This window comes from Rhincodon typus, chromosome 6 (assembly GCF_021869965.1).
Source record: "Rhincodon typus isolate 14 chromosome 6, sRhiTyp1.1, whole genome shotgun sequence".
NCBI lineage: Eukaryota > Metazoa > Chordata > Chondrichthyes > Orectolobiformes > Rhincodontidae > Rhincodon > Rhincodon typus.
In genome coordinates, this window is record NC_063337.1 from 106,704,299 (window position 1) to 106,720,561 (window position 16,263).

At 40.6% G+C, this 16,263-nt stretch overlaps 1 protein-coding gene across 2 annotated transcripts in view; it reads left to right on the plus strand.

Moving 5' to 3' along the window:
* Window positions 1-16,263, plus strand: part of LOC109923153 (macrophage metalloelastase-like) — a 39,093-nt gene that overhangs the window by 13,661 nt on the left and 9,169 nt on the right. Inside the window, exons 2-7 of one of the 2 annotated variants that reach the window (XM_048598221.1) lie at window positions 1,029-1,183; window positions 5,563-5,708; window positions 6,550-6,675; window positions 10,208-10,369; window positions 13,399-14,176; window positions 14,824-14,957. In XM_048598221.1, coding sequence (XP_048454178.1) covers window positions 1,029-1,183; window positions 5,563-5,708; window positions 6,550-6,675; window positions 10,208-10,369; window positions 13,399-14,176; window positions 14,824-14,957 — 1,501 coding nt within the window. Of the gene's footprint in view, window positions 1-1,028; window positions 1,184-5,562; window positions 5,709-6,549; window positions 6,676-10,207; window positions 10,370-13,398; window positions 14,177-14,823; window positions 14,958-16,263 lie in introns of those variants that run through there. The other variant, XM_048598222.1, reaches the window with a different exon arrangement.

The following is a 16,263-nucleotide window of genomic DNA, read 5'->3' on the forward strand; positions in this document are numbered from 1 at the left end:
TGCTGCTTGGCCTGCTGTGTTCATCCAGCCCTGCACCTTGTTGTCTCATACCTAGAAACGAGGTGTCAACCTGGTGAGGCTGCCACACAGCAGCACAGGACACAGGCAAAGAGTGAAATTAGCCTACAATAAATAGAGCTGCCAATCCCACACCAATGGATCGAATCTAGGTTCTGTTATCCTCTCACAGCCAGTTGTGAATGGTGGTGAGCAATTAAACAACTAGCAAGGAGTTGGTGGATCCACAAATATCTCCATCCTCAACAACGGGGGTTTCCCAGCACATTTAAAAGTCAGGAGTGTGATGAAATACTCCCCACTTGCCTGGATCTGTGCATTTCCAACAATACTCAAGAAACTTGGCACTGTCCAGGACAAAACACCTTCAACACTCATTGAATTCATTACCAACACAGTGATAACTGTGTGCACCGTTGCAAAATACACTGCAGTACCTTATCAAAACTACTAGGACAAGTCCTTTCAAACCTGTGACCTTTACCACTCAGAAGGACAAGAGCAACCGGTACATGTGAACACCACCCCCTGTATCTTCCCATCCAAGGTACACATCAGCATGACTTCAAAATATATTGCAGCTGCTTTACCTTCCTTAGGTCAAAATACTGGAACCTCTTTCCTAGCAGAATTGTGGTATTCCTACACCCCAAGGACTGCACCAGCTCAGGAAGACAGCTCACTACCAGCTTCTCAACCAATTCAGAACGAGCGGTGAATACTGGCCAAGCCAGTGACACCCCATCCCAGGAACAAACAAAATAATCTTAAAACAATCGTGTCCATTTAAGTAGATGATATAACAATGAGGCAAGTAGATTCTCCTTTAATGGAAAGTAGAAAATGAATGTTCATCTGAAATGATCCACTAACAATATTAAATTTCCAAAAACCCCCTTTCAAAAGTCACAAATAGCTTCTCTTTTGTAAAGGAACTTGAGTTCTAAATGATTTTAAAGGAATGGGAATGAATTAACATCATTTGCAATTAACTTTTCCCTTACATGTAGGAAACACAGAAAATGTATCATCTTAAAGTAACTGGAAACCTGGTCAATGGGACAATGGACTTACATGAAGGCCCTCGATGTGGTGTCACTGCCACCAAACACATCAAGGTGATTCCACATCAACACATATTTCAAAAGCATAACATCACCTACAGGTACAGATTTTGCTGAAGTGTCATGCCCTGTTCATTCAGTAACATCGTATAGCCTTACAGGAACCATCTCGATTGAACACATTATTTACCCATTATTTAGTTATTATATTGATTCATTTTCCAATAACCTCAGTTGGAAAGATTGATTGAATACAGCTTAACCAGCCTTTTCATAATCCAGAAAATGATATCAAATAACCAATGCCTCAGTACAATCAGAGTCACTGAACTGTGTTCCAATTGCTCAGATTTTGGTCACTTTGGTTGGCAGGTGATAGAAAAATAGTTCTCCAAAGTCATATAGCAAGTTGCAAATTTCTGGTTTTTTGGGGAACATTAATTTGCTAAAACTGCAATCAGCTAAGTTATTTAATAGTACTTTGACAGTGGTGTGACAGTTTTATATTGATATTATTGCTTTCTATTATTAATATTGAAATTAGTTTATTTATAACGATAGTTCTTTAACTATTTAGTCTGAATAAGTTTCCATGTATCTGTCCACTTTTCAAAATCACAAAGGGTGACAAAGCCCTTCACAACTGCATTTGACCTACTAAGGGCATCATATATCTACACCCTCCCTTCCAATCATTACCTCAAAATGCAATGGTACCATACCCACAGCATCTCAGCTCTTCAAAAGGATACCCTGTTTATACAAAATAAACTCACTGGAACAGGCCCGCTCTAATCTGTGCATTCCATGTTCAAGACACTGGGGATTTGAAAATGGAATTCAAATGGAGACAGTTGACTATGTAAATGACCAGCCATCTCTCCAAGCTGTCCCAAAACCTGTTGCTGTGAAAATCCGAGATAATGTTTGCAAGAGAGAATGGGAGTCCTGGCTTTTCAGGAATTCCACTGTTTTGTTTTTGCCACAATGAAAAGTCCCTCAAGCATGGTGGAAATCTGAGCCTATATTAAATAATCAGTGCTACAAAGAAACCAGAGCCTCAGAATGATCTTACTGTTGGATTATGCTTGCATTTAGATGATTACAACTTCTAAAAGGCAGTCTGCTTGACAGAAGGTGGAGAAATCCCTTGGGGCAAGTTGTCAGTGTTGGAACTTTAAGGGTGGATGTTGATTTGTAAAGACTACACCTGATCTCCAATCTGGGAGTGATAACGATATCTCAAATGTCCACAACTACAACGACATTCATTTAATCAATGGTTCATTCTTGCTGCTGAATCTGAAAGGATCTGTTGCAGCTATGCCTGAGCCCGAGATAATGACATTTAAGATCTGCATGGGACAGCCATCATCTCTGTCTGAGGCTGTGACAGAAATGTACAAATTCAAGAAGGCACACCTTATTAGGAGAATCAGGGGTTACAGGGAAAATGCAGGGAAGTGGACATGAGGAATGCTGGATCAATCATGCACAGGAATTTCTGGACAACATCAGGAACATAAAAATCGACAAGGAGAAAATGATGGTGTCCTTTGACAGCACAGCACTATTCACCTCCTATCAACATGACACTAGCAAAGGAGACACAGGCCACATTACTGGACAATCCGAAAACACAAACCTCCATTGAAACCATCAGCAAGCTGCTAAACATACGCCCTACCACACACTGTGTCTTCAACAGCCAGGTATATGAACAAATTAATGGAAAACCCATCTGGGGGCTCATAGCGGAAGCTGTTATGCAAAGACTGGAACACACAGCCCTCCCCCAGATCCAGCCTAAACTATGGGTTAGAGATGTAGACGATGCCTTCGTGATCGTTAAACGAGCAAAGTTAGAAGAAACACACCACTTTATTAACAGCGTATTCTATATTCACTGGGATCAAGTTCACCAGGGAAGAAGGGAAATACAATCAACTCCCATTTCTAGGCGTAATGGTGGAAAGAACGAACAATGGGGAGTTCCTTACCAGCATACACAGAAAAACTACACACACAGAGACCAAATCCTGAATTATAACAGTAACCACCCCAATATCCACAAATAGAGCTGTGTCAAGGCCTGTTTAAACTCATTGCAACATCCCAGAGCTGCGCAAAAACGAACAGGAACACCTATACGGAGTCTTTGCGAACAATGATTATCCTAACAGCTTCGTCTGCCAATGCCTGGCAAACAAACAACACCCAAGAAGACATTGTACGCCCCAACACAGTGGCTGCCCTACCCTATGTTAGAAACAGATCTGAACTGACAACAAGACTCCTACAACCTCGTGGAATAAGGATAGCACACAAACTAACAGCCACACTTCACCAGTTACTCTCAAAGACGAAAGACCCCATACCCACAATGAGCAGGACAAATATGATATATAAAATACCACGCAGCAACTGTGAGAAACACTGCATAGGACAGACGGGCAGGAAACTCACCACCAGGATACATGAACACCAACTCGCAGCAAAATGGCACGACTAACTCTCCCTCATTTCAATACGCACCGACATAGAAAGAAATCAATTTGACTGGGACAAAGTTACAGTATTAGGACAAGCAAGACAAAGACAAGCACAAGAATTCTTGGAGGCCTGGTTTTCAACCACTGATGGAATTAACAAATATTTTGAAATAGACCCCATCTACATACCAGTACGATACAAAACCGGAAACAAGACTGCCCACCATGACAGACCGGACCATATAAATTCACAGCAGGACAGAACAACAGCGCTTCAACAGAGGCTACAGAGCACTGACAATGTCACCGAGAAGGGAGACAAAACATTTGCATGAAAACCAGTCAGCTCGGCGAACCAACCAACAACTCCAATCCCAACCCAAGCTACGGATCTTCATTAAAGGATCAACCATGATCCTATTGAATGGCAGAGAAGGCTCAAGCATTGAACAGCCTTCTCCTGTTCTTATTTCTTATGGCTTTATGTTCTAAAACCCTTTTGTAGGACACAGACAGTTCTGTCAGTGGTTGTCAGGTGACCATTGTTCAGAGATTTGCTTTTGCTGCTGTTGTTTCTCAGCAATAGCTGAAGGTATCTGTCATTTTCATAGCTGACCATTGCACGTGCCAGTTACTGTGTTGGAGGTTTTCCCCAAGTGCAGGGCATTATAGATGGGAAGTATGTGGAACAGTATAAGTTCACAATCAAGATGAGTACCATTCTCAACTAATATCAGAAGAGAAAATGAATGTATTTCTTCACAACTGGACTAGTGAGCTTGAGACTGTGATAGTGACAGTGCTTGACATGTGCCTGAGTGTAACATCAAGGAGCCCGAATATAGAAACATAGAAACATAGAAGATAGGAGCAGGAGGAGGCCATTCGGCCCTTCGAGCCTACTCTGCCATTCTTCACCATCATGGCTGATCGTCCAATTCAACACAGCCTAATCCTGCTTTCTCCCTGTAACCTTTGATCTCATTCGTCCCAAGTGCTTTACCTAGCCGCATCTTGAATACATTCAATGTTTTGGCATCAACTATTTCCTGTAGTAATGAATTCCACAGGCTCACCATTCTTTGGGTGAAGAAATGTCTCCTCATCTCTGTCCTAAATGGTCTACCCTGAATCCTCATACTGTGACCTCTGGTTCTGTATCGCTGCTCCTTTAGTGTAGCTGGAGCACAACCTTGGAACTCTCTTCGCAATGACACTGTGGGAGTTCCTGCATCACATAGACTGCAGTGGTACAAGAAAGCAATTCACCACCCACTTTGTCAGGGCAGATAGGAAGAGGCAATTAATGCTGACCCAGCCAGCAAAGATCACAGTCCTGACTGAATTTTTAAATAAAATGTGGTGAGATGTTTTGTGAAGGGTAATAACTGATCTCAGAAACAACTGCATGCGATCATAGTCATTATCCGCTGTAGTGATTGGAACAAAGGCCATGTGGATCTCACTGACTATGCAATCTTTGATTGGGGTTATTAAACTAGGCCAATTAGGGAGCCCTGGCTGACAGATATAAACTGGGGATTTAATTTGATTTCGCCCCTACCCTCCTCCTTTACTTTCTTCACGTAAGCATTGCCCTTATCTGGCTTTGCTTGTTAATGTTTCTCTAGCCACATGGTGTTTTCCTGGTGGTGGAAAATATAGAATAAGATTCTTGCACAATTGTGTCCTTTTACTGAGTCGCTACACACACAACCACGGGTGAAGTCGGGAAAATCGAAACAGCAGTGCTGGGGCCCCTTTGGGTGCAGTAGTAGTTTGGGGGAATAAAAGGAAATAAGAAGAAAAAACAGGAGATTGAGAGAGTCTCCTCATTCTAGGGTCTGGCTCTGAGCTGACTGGTCAGAGCCCCAGTACTGTGCATGTGTAATTAATGAATGACTTGGTGATAGGATATCGGCCTATGTGCAGTTATTTCACCCCAAAGTGTTTAAGAACAGCGATGTATTGATTTTGACTTTATACAGGGTACGAGAATATACAACTGACTTACCACGGAAAGTTGTGGATGAAGTTTTGAGACGAGCTTTCGAACTTTGGAGTAACGTCACTGCATTGTCATTTACAAAAACTACATCCGTAGCAGACATTCAAATTACCTTTGCTGCTCGAGGTATGCTCAAACAATAAAATTAAACAATTTAATACATGAAACTGATGCCATTAGACATCATGCAGTGGTCTGTACCTTAACAGTCCTCACCAAACACCCCCTCTGCAAGTTCTCCAGCAGCAGGGAGGTGCGAGTGGCCTGAGTAAATTGGAACTTTAAGTAGGCAATTAATGATTCCTTAAGGACTCCCTCCAAACAGCACCGGGATTGTACCTCCAGAGCAGTGTGTTTGCTCTCATTACCTCCTGGCTGGGTTTGGGCAGTGGGTGCTTCTGCCTTGGTACCTACATCCCTTTCCTTCCCGGCCAGAAATCATCCTCTTTAACCTGTCAGTCCCTGTTTGCATCAGGGCCTTACTGCTTGGTCCCTGTGAAACACTGGATTCACCTCACTGTCCAAATTCCTTTGCGTTAAAAGCCTTTCCCAGGACTACTGCAGATTGAGCAGCGGTCCCTGCTTCCAACCACAGGCTACCTAATTTGCCAGACATTGTAGAAGACAAGACTTTCTCTTGGAAGGATGTGGAAGTTACTCCACAAGCCAATTAACAGCCTGATAGCTGTGAAAAGAGATGTGAGATGTGTCAGCCAAATAGAGGGAAGCTTGTATTCATTTCCAAGATTAAAGGAAATCCTGGGGTAAAATTTACACCATAAATTCAAATCCCAGCTCAACTGCTGTGAACTTAAACTCAATGTATTAAATAAATATCATGCAATAGTGGGATTACCTGTTACTACCAAAATATTTTTACTTCATGGTCAAACAAATAGTTATCATATTTTTATCTGTAGCTGCCAATGAATATCTCCTGACAGATTTGTTTAATATTACTTTCTAGATCATGGTGATGAGTTTCCATTTGATGGACATGGTCATGTTCTGGCTCATGCCTTTCCCCCTGGGCCAGGCCTTGGAGGTGATGCTCATTTTGATGAGGATGAAACTTGGGTAACAGGAAGTAACGGTAAATGTTTTTCATCATCCCTTGAAACTCAATAAATTCAGTTGCTAATGGCAAGCACCCACTACTGCTGCTCCTGCACCTTTGAGTTTTGTCAGGAACAGATCATTTGCTGCAGGAGTGAATTTGATTCGGAACTTTAAATGGTGACACATTGCAACCTCTTGTGGAATTATGCATAAGCAATAATCTTCCTTTCTTACAAAGTAAACTAAGATTATAAGAGCTGGAGATGGCATCTGGATTCTTTATCAGGGAATCTTTAATTTACCAGGAGGTCATATTTCACAGTCCATGCCTCTAATGGTCAGATTCTGCAGTAGAAATGCATATTCTATAATTTGCCCCCATTTACACAATTACTGGGCTAATGAATTCAGAGAAAATGTGAGTTCGTAATAAATATATTGTGGCAGAAATTTAGATTAAAGTACTGGATATGAAGTTCAGAATGCTGTTCCAAAGTGTAGCAGATCCAGGAAGTTCAGCACTGACACGCCCAGGCAAGAATTTGCTTCAACAATTTATACAGGCGATTGTTCTTGCATAATGTACTTGTATAAATGTCCTCAGTCTGGAATAGTTAACACCATTAGAACAGTTGTGATGCTAGCAGTTTGTCTGGTGTGAATCCTGGCAGAGTTGGCAGTAAGACAAAGGTATGGCTCTGGGTAAGGCAAGCATAAATGGGGGAGAACAAAGGCTGGCAGAGAGGAACAAGAAATGTTGAAGCTTATTAAAGAATATATTTCTGGACACTGAGAGAATTTCTAACAGGAAGTAGGTGGGAAAGAAAATTAATTTTTAACATATTCCTTTGAAATTTTGCCAGTTTTCTTTAGTGGTGAATAGCCTGACTGGTGGCAGATATCCCTGCTTCATTCTGAAATATACCATTTTTGGTGCAACTACTGGACAACATCATCTGGTCAATTGTATCTTGTACCGTTATGTCACAACAAAGTGGGAGGTCACACCAGTTCTGCCTTCAGAAATCAGAAAAGAATGGATAATTGCCATTAAAAAGCTAATTTGATTAAAATTTGAGAGACTATCAGAACTAAAACAGTAGATGATAATCCAAGTTCCGAACATGAACCAATCTCACTACCAATTTGGAAGAGAATCTGAAAGAAACAATATCTTCTAATGAAGAACAATTGGCAAAAGACCAAAACATCAGTACTGTCAAAAACTTCAACATTAGCTAAAGACGAGATATGACAAAAACTTTACAATTAGCACAGTTCCAGCTACCTAATAGACTTTGTTCTTCATGTCAGTAACCAGATCAGATTGTTTGGATTAATATCTTGTCCCCAATACAGCTCTGGTACAAATTGTAAAATTGAGGTGAGAAATCCAAAGCAGGGTTACGGGGATATTTCTATATACTTTATTCCCCTTTCAACACCAGTACCAAAATGGAAGAGAAGAAAATGAAAAGCTTGAATTAAAATCTTTGACTGCTCAAGAATCTGGTACATGATGGATGATTTTCTTTTTGAGGTGCTGCGTTACCATAATGGAACGAGTAAATCATATGGTCACCCTACACCTGTTTTGCCAGTGAGCACTGCCTGAATGTTAAGGAAGTTTAGAATGAGAACAGAGTCATTGTCACCGGTTAGACATGTCATTGAAATCTGATCAACATCCTGTCAAAGTGTGTGGCCAATGAGTGTGTCCCAAGGTCGTCACATTAAATGTGGTTTCATGTGGGCTTCAGCCAGAGACCATCGACCATACCCTGATGCAATGGAGTATCAGTGACAGTGGGAGGGATGAGTCAATAATCTGCATAAGAGCAACAGATGTATATGGGCCATTGTCACCTGTGTTGGGGCTGGGGAGTCACAGTGGCTGTTCTCTTGGCAATACTTTTGCTTACCTTAAATGGGGGGGGGGAATATGGAAAGGGTGCACCAGTAAAAAGGCTACTCCAACTTATACTGACCAGGGAACCACATCATTGGGGTTACCATCTTTGTGGTCAAAGAAAGATGGTTCTTAGTTTTGCAAGTTGGAATCTCATGGATAATCTCTCGTGTGATTATTCAGGAAGAACTGCAATTGTATCAAATGAGTTACAGGGTTCTAAATTCACATCATCACTGTTCCTGGGAGGAGCAGCTGAAAGAACAACTTGGGGATATGTATACTCAGAGAATGGCAAAGGAAAGGAGTGCAATCTTTATGACCAGGGAATTTGTTATGCAGGATATAAGATGCACAACCAGAAATCTCTAATTGTATGAATGAAAGGCTCATGGCACGTTACCTGCACATAGAACCACAACCAATATACGACCATAATTAGTGCTGACCACCTGACCAATGACTCAGATGAAGACATTTTGAAAAAGCTCTATTCTGATTTTGATGTAGTCTTCATTGCCATCTCAAACAAAGGGGGGAAAAAAGCATTCTTCTGAAAGATTTTATGTTAGAGTTAGCCATGATTTAATACATGAAATGGAACAATTGAGAAGGGTGTAGTGAGAGAGGCCAATGCAAACAATGTCCTCCTGCTGACAACAATGTGTTCAGCATTATCATAAAAACACTATTCAGGCAGAACAACAAACAAAACCATTCAAAAAGATTCAACATCAAAGCACAGGCACCTCTTGAATTATATTGTTGTTCAAGACACTCGATTCATGTGGGTACTGATGCTTCCTAGACAGATCATCGACCTGTTTGATTGGTGATGAACATCGATCGAGTACCAAGATATTGGAAGCCCAAAAGTGCAAAAGTCAAAAGATCAATTTCTGAACCGAAGGGAGGATTTCCATTTGCAACTCATGACCATTCTGGAAATTCTTCACACATTTGTCTATTTCTCAGAAAACTGGAATCAAATAAATTCACTTATACTAGATCCTGTCCCTAGACCATTGCATTTGAGCATTGTCAACTCCAGGATTGGTTTGACAAAATAGTTCTTTAAATACGTGGTCTCCTGGATCAAAAATGAACAGCCACCAATCCTAGGCAGAACAACCCAATGTGACCACTCAAGAAAACAACATTCCATCACCTGACGCTGACAGGAGTGGACTCCACTCAAAGACAAATTTGGAAGTAAAGGAACATGTCACGAAAAGGGAAAACCCAAGGTATCTAACAATGTGTTGATATTGTGGCAGGAAACAGGAAGCTCAGGGTCAAATGTTCTGGACTCTGTTTCAGAAGTTTGGCATTTTGAAATTTACATTATTTTGTATTGGTTGATTTGTGAGCTCTACTGAATGTAGATTAAAACAGCTATCTGTTTGCCTTCACCTCTCTGCTCAGTTTCTGGTTCATTTGAAACGAGTTAACTTTGAAACAATATTAATTTGTGACCTATAGGAAACATATTAGTGAAAAGTAAAAGATTGAGGTATCTTTGCTGTATATTTCTTAATTTGTCATTTTAAAATCAATTTCATTCATGATTGACAAAAGAACTAAGATATCATGCAAATAAATAATGAAACATTTTGCCCAATAATGATATTTTACATAATGTTTTAATATTTTTTAGGAACCAACTTGTTGATTGTTGCTGCCCACGAAATTGGACACTGTCTGGGGCTCAATCATTCTGAGGATAAAAATGCTTTGATGTATCACAAGTATAACTATGCTGATACACACGGGTATACACTTCCAAGTGATGATGTGAAAAGAATCCAGTCATTATACGGTACAACAAGATTGACTCATATTTATATGGTATCTTTAATGTAATCAGAAACACTGCCAAATGCAATTTGACATATTACTGCTTAAGGGGATATTGGGGAGGTAAGTTCGGGCAAAGTGATAGATTCTAATTCCAGTCCAGGAAGAAAGACAGGTAGAAAGGTTGAACAGTTTACAGATGAAATTCCAGAGTATAGAACCTTTACTGTTGAAGGCATGAGAGCTAATTGTAGAGAGATTAAAATCAGGAATACCAAACAAGCAAAACTGTGGAAGTAGAGACATCCCAGAAGACATGAGAAAGATTGGAGGTGGAAGGCCATCAAGAGATTTGTAAACAAGCTTGAGAATTTAAAAATCAATGGATTGCTTAATTGGGAGCTGAAGTCAGTCAGTGACTACCAAAGCTTTTGCACCTTGTGTCTTTTTATCTCATTATTGATTACAGAAACTTTTAACTCCCAACTTTATTGTCTAAAATATCTTAATAAAATTTTCTTTTCCACTTCTCTCTCAATTTTTAAAATCAGGTCAAATTCATTCTCAACTAATTCTTCCACATGACCACGTATCAACTTACCAGTCCTGAATAAGGGTAATACCCGAAATGTTGACTGCTCCTTTCCTCTAGATGCTGCCTGGCCTGCTGCGTTCTTCCAGCCTTCTGTTTGTCTACCTTGGATTCCAGCATCTGCAGTTTTTTTTTGGTCTCTAATCAATTTACCTTCTTGTTTTGCAAATTTGAGGGTAAAATTTCTGCAGGAGTTCTATTGATCTCTTAGAATGTCATAACTGATGCTGTGGAAACTTTGGAGTAACGACATAAATATTTCATGTTACAATTTTCCTGGGGGTTCTGCAATTATTTCCACTAAATAACGCAGGGTGATGTGGAGAAATCCTATGGAAATTCCATTTCATTCCTCCTGGAGTAGAAGAATGCTAACCGTTTTGCATGTGGCAAAGTATTGTGTACAAGCAAAACACAACTCATCTAATTCCAGTTCCTTATAGACGTTCTTTCACAAAAATGTGACACTGATTTTCCTCTTAAATTAACAATATAAAAATTCATTTTTCCTTTCCCAAAACCATCTTTGATAAAGTCTTGTGCCGTCTTCAATTTTTCAATTTTTGAAATGAATTTAAAATATCAGTCGGCTTTACATCTGTGTGCCAAATTATTGGGTTTATATTGTAATAATATCGTCCTTTAATTCCATGTTATTTATAAGGCTGTGTTTGTGTCCAACATCACTGGTAGGTGCAAAAACCACATGTGCACTTGCAAAGTCAGATTGTTGCCCTAAACTTGCATCACAGAAATGTCTGCCAAATTGTCAGACTGATGCTTATCACATAAATAATTAATATTTACAGATACTGGGCTGTGAACAGTTTGCCTAAAATCATGATGTGGTATGATCATTTTGGGACTGCATAGAAACACAGAAAATAGAAACAGGAGTAGGCCATTCAGCCCTTTGTTCCAGCCTCACTATTCAATATTAACATGTCTGATCATCCAACTCAGTTACCTAGTTCCATTTCCTCCCCACATTTTTTGACCCCTTTAGCTGTAAGAACTATCTATATATCTAACTCCTTAAAAACTTTCAATGTATTGGCCTCAGCCGCTTTCTGTGGCAGAGAATTCCACAGGCAAACTTTTCTCAAACTTTTGTGTCTTCTGCCCAATGAAATAAGGTGGAAGAGAGTATAACCAGGGTGGAGGGGGGTGGGGGGAGGTGTTGGTGCTTTTGATTATGTTGGCTGCTTTCCCGAGGCAACAAGAAGTATAGGAAGTCTCAATGGAAGGAACATCCTTCAACTGTGGGCCCAGGTTCTGGGCTCCCCAACCATCATGAACATTTATTCACTCTGTCGAGTCCTGGTAGAATTGTATAGGTTTCTATGGAATCCCCTTTAATCTTCAAACTCCAGTGAATATAGTCCTAACCAATCCAGTCACTCTTCGTAGATCCGTCCTGCTATCCCAGGAATCTGTATGGTAAACCTTTATTTCACTCCATTGACAGTCAGAACATCCTTCCTCAGATAAGGAGACCAAAACTGCACACAATACTCCAGATGTGATGTCACCATGGCCCTGTACAATTGCAGCAAGACATTCCTATACTCACATCTTCTCTCTGTGAGGTCAACATATCATTTACCTTCTTCACCACCTGCTGTATCTGTATGCGTACTCTCAGTGATTGGTGTACAAGGACAGCCAGGTCTCATTGCCCCTCCCCCTTTCCCAAACTATCACCATCCAGAGAATAATCTGCCTTCCTTTTTTATACAGTCATAGAACTGTAGCTCAGAAACAGACCCTTCGATCCAACTCATCCATGCCAACCAGATATCCTAGTTAAATCTAGTCCCATTTGCCAGAATTTGGCCCATATCTCTCTAAACCCTTCTTATCATATGCCCACCCAGTTGCCTTTTAAATGTTGTAATTGTACCAGCCTCCACCACTTCCTCTGGCAGCTCATTCCACACATGGACCACCCTCTGTGTGAAAAAGTTGCCCCTTTGGTCCCTTTCAAAACTTTCCCCTATCACCTTAAACCTATGTCCTCTCATTTTTGACTCGCCCACTCCAAGGAAAAGACCTTGTCTAGTTACCCTATCCATACCCTTATAAGGCCATCCCTCAGCCTTCGACATTCCAGGGAAATTTGCTACCAAATAGGATAATCTCGCATTTATCTAAATTATACTGCATCTGCCAATACCATAGAAGTGAAGGTCTGGTATATATGTTATTCCTGAACAAAGAAAGCCATTTTTTTCAAACATTCCTCTTTATGTAATTTTTCTTTAAGACAGGCCCTAATTGTAATATGAGCTTGAGGAAAACAACGTTCTGACAACTGTTAAACTATTAACAAGATTCATTTGCTGTTATACAGACTATTTACAAATGCATATGAAACCATGTGTGTACAGGTAGCTTTAGAACACTCTCTTGAGTAACAGACATATTTCACATTTAAAATCATATATTTTTAAATTTAGGACCCCCAGTTATGACCACACAAATGCTTGGCCAGACTCCAACTCAGAAACGAAGTCCAGGCGATACTGAGAAACAAAGACCAGGCGATACTCCTACTTCATCACCAGGCCCGACTGTAACTCAAACACCAGGCCTGATTCAGAAACGAAGACCAGGCCAGATTCAGAAACAACAATCAGGCCAGACTCAGAAACGAAGACCAGGCCAGAATCCTACTTCATCACCAGGCCAGACTCAGAAACAACGACCAGGCCCGACTCAGAAACAAAGACCAGGCCAGACTCAGAAACAAAGACAATGGCAGGCTCCTACTCAAATACCAGGCCAGACTCAGAAACAAAGACCAGGCCAGACTCAGAAACAAAGACCATGGCAGGCTCCTACTCAAACACCAGGCCCAACTCAGAAACAAAGACCAGGCCAGACTCCTACTCCATCACCAGGCCTGACTCAGAAACAAAGACCAGGCCAGACTCCTACTCAAATACCAGGCCAGACTCAGAAACAACGACCAGGCCCGACTCAGAAACAAAGACCAGGCCAGGATCCCGCTCAAACACCAGTCCCGAATGTAGCTCAAACACCAGGCCCAACACAGAAACGACCAGGCCAGAATCCTACTCCATCACCAGGTCAGATGCCAACTCAAACACCAGGCCCGACTCAGAAACAAGGACCAGGCCAGACTCCTCCTAAGGAATCATTGATGTGTGATCCAGATGTGTTCATGGATGCAGCTGTTAAAATAACCAGACGTGTTTTGTTCTTCAAGAATGGGTAAATATTATACTTACAAAATCGTCTTCTCAGTTTAAAATGCAGCATTAATAGTTGCATACCAACACGTCTACCAATCAGAGTCCACTTCACAACCAATGAGCAGTCTCCTCTCCTGAAGCATAACTGATGGCTTTCTCTTTGATTTGGTATTCATGTGAAAAGTCCTGATGATTGCAAAACAAAAACGTTTTGACAAAACGTGTACTTTCCAACAATACTCAAATTCTATATTACCAAACTACTATTTTCAGATTCTGATGGACCTGTGATATTCAAATAATTTGTTACTCTGCTGACATTGCTCACAGTTAAAGTTTCTGTTTTTTTTCACATATCCTTTCTCTGAGCATTCTCAAAACAAAGTAATTAGCAATGAAATCTGATTATTTCCTCTGCAACAGACTAATTAATAGGGAAACAATTCTATATCTATATGTATGATTGAAGGTCCTAACTAAAATATTTATACCTTTGTTATGAGGAGCAAACATGGCAATTCTTCCCCATAAAGATAAATGAAAATATATTGAGATAGTTGCTTATTAAGTATGAATGACTAAGTGCTCCAGCTGTCAACAGAAAAGTAAAAAACTATCCCATCAAACACTTTAATCATTGATGCAACTTTGTTCATTGTCGTACAGGTTCTACAAGACTGCACTGTCATCAAGGATAATTGCAGTTAACACCACTTGGCCAAGTATCACATCAAATATTGATGCTGCTGTTCAATACTGCAGAAGAGGCCAAAGGACAAATGATGTTGTTTTTTTCGCAGGTTACAAATTCTTATGTATGTTTACGCTAAGTCTGTTGTAATACATTTTTCTAATGCATTTTGCTCAGACAACAAATATGGTTTGTGTAGAATTTGTTTTCAAATCAAGCAAAATGCATGGGTGAAATCCTGCTACAGTATGCACACAGCTTGTTAGACTCTTACCTTCACTCTTCAACATATACATTGTAAATTGCTAGAAATGACAGCTTAGAAAGTGTGGCAGGAATAACAGGCCTTTGTGAAATTTACAATTTTTAACATCATGGGGAAAATTTTAAAAAGGCAGGAATAAAACTCAACAAATCAAATTATCACATGCTAGAAAGGGGTTTGTGCTGTTAATTATGAAAACAAATTTACTGCGGCAAGTTTAATGGTCAATTAACATGCAAATCCAGCAACGCTTTACTAATAGCGGGAGGCTGAGAGTGAGATCATTTATGTGAAAATGCGAATGGCAAGTGGTATGAATTGTGCAGCAAATTCTGGAGATTCAGTCGGTGCCTCAGTAAACCCCCCAAACAGCTGAAAGATGTGTGCATTTATATCATGCAGACCTTTTAACACCTCTGATCACGTTGTCAAGTTCCGACACCACTCTTTTTTCACAAACTTCCTCCTGCAACACAATAAACAGTACTTTTAATAACTCCATACTGGCACAAGAAACTTTGAAGTTCCACACCTGAAAGGTGGATGATATCTTTTCAATGGAGAAGCTGGCAGTGGAAATGCTGGTTAGGGTACTCCCCCATGCAGACGAACACATGCTTGTCTCAGCACAGTAAGAGAGGGTATAACCAAGATCCGCAGAGCCCAAAAGGCCAGATCATGCACCAAGTTACCCAACAAAGCCATGGTAGTGTACTGACAGAAGGGCAGGTCTGCTCAGGTTGCAGTGTAAGTGTTCTCCAACTTTCTACGGGCCAAATCGCGCAGCCTGCAGACTCAGTCACCTCTTTCTTCCCAGGTACGTTATACTTATCACATGTCATGTCCCAAATTAATGCATCCAAAGACTCAATTTTGACTTGCTGATTTAGTTTGCAAGTTATTTTGGAGTAGTTATTGAGGAGCAGTTGTTTGAAACACTGGGAGAGGCAATGGCCTAGCAGTATTATCGCTGGACTGTTAATCTAGAATCCCAGGTAACGTTCTGGGGAGAGATAGTAGGAACTGCCGATGCTGGAGAATCTGAGATAACAAGGTGTAGAGCTGGATGAACACAGCAGGCCGAGCAGCATCAGAGGAGCAGGAAAGCTGATGTTTCGGGCCTAGACCCTTCTTCAGAAATGAAGAAGGG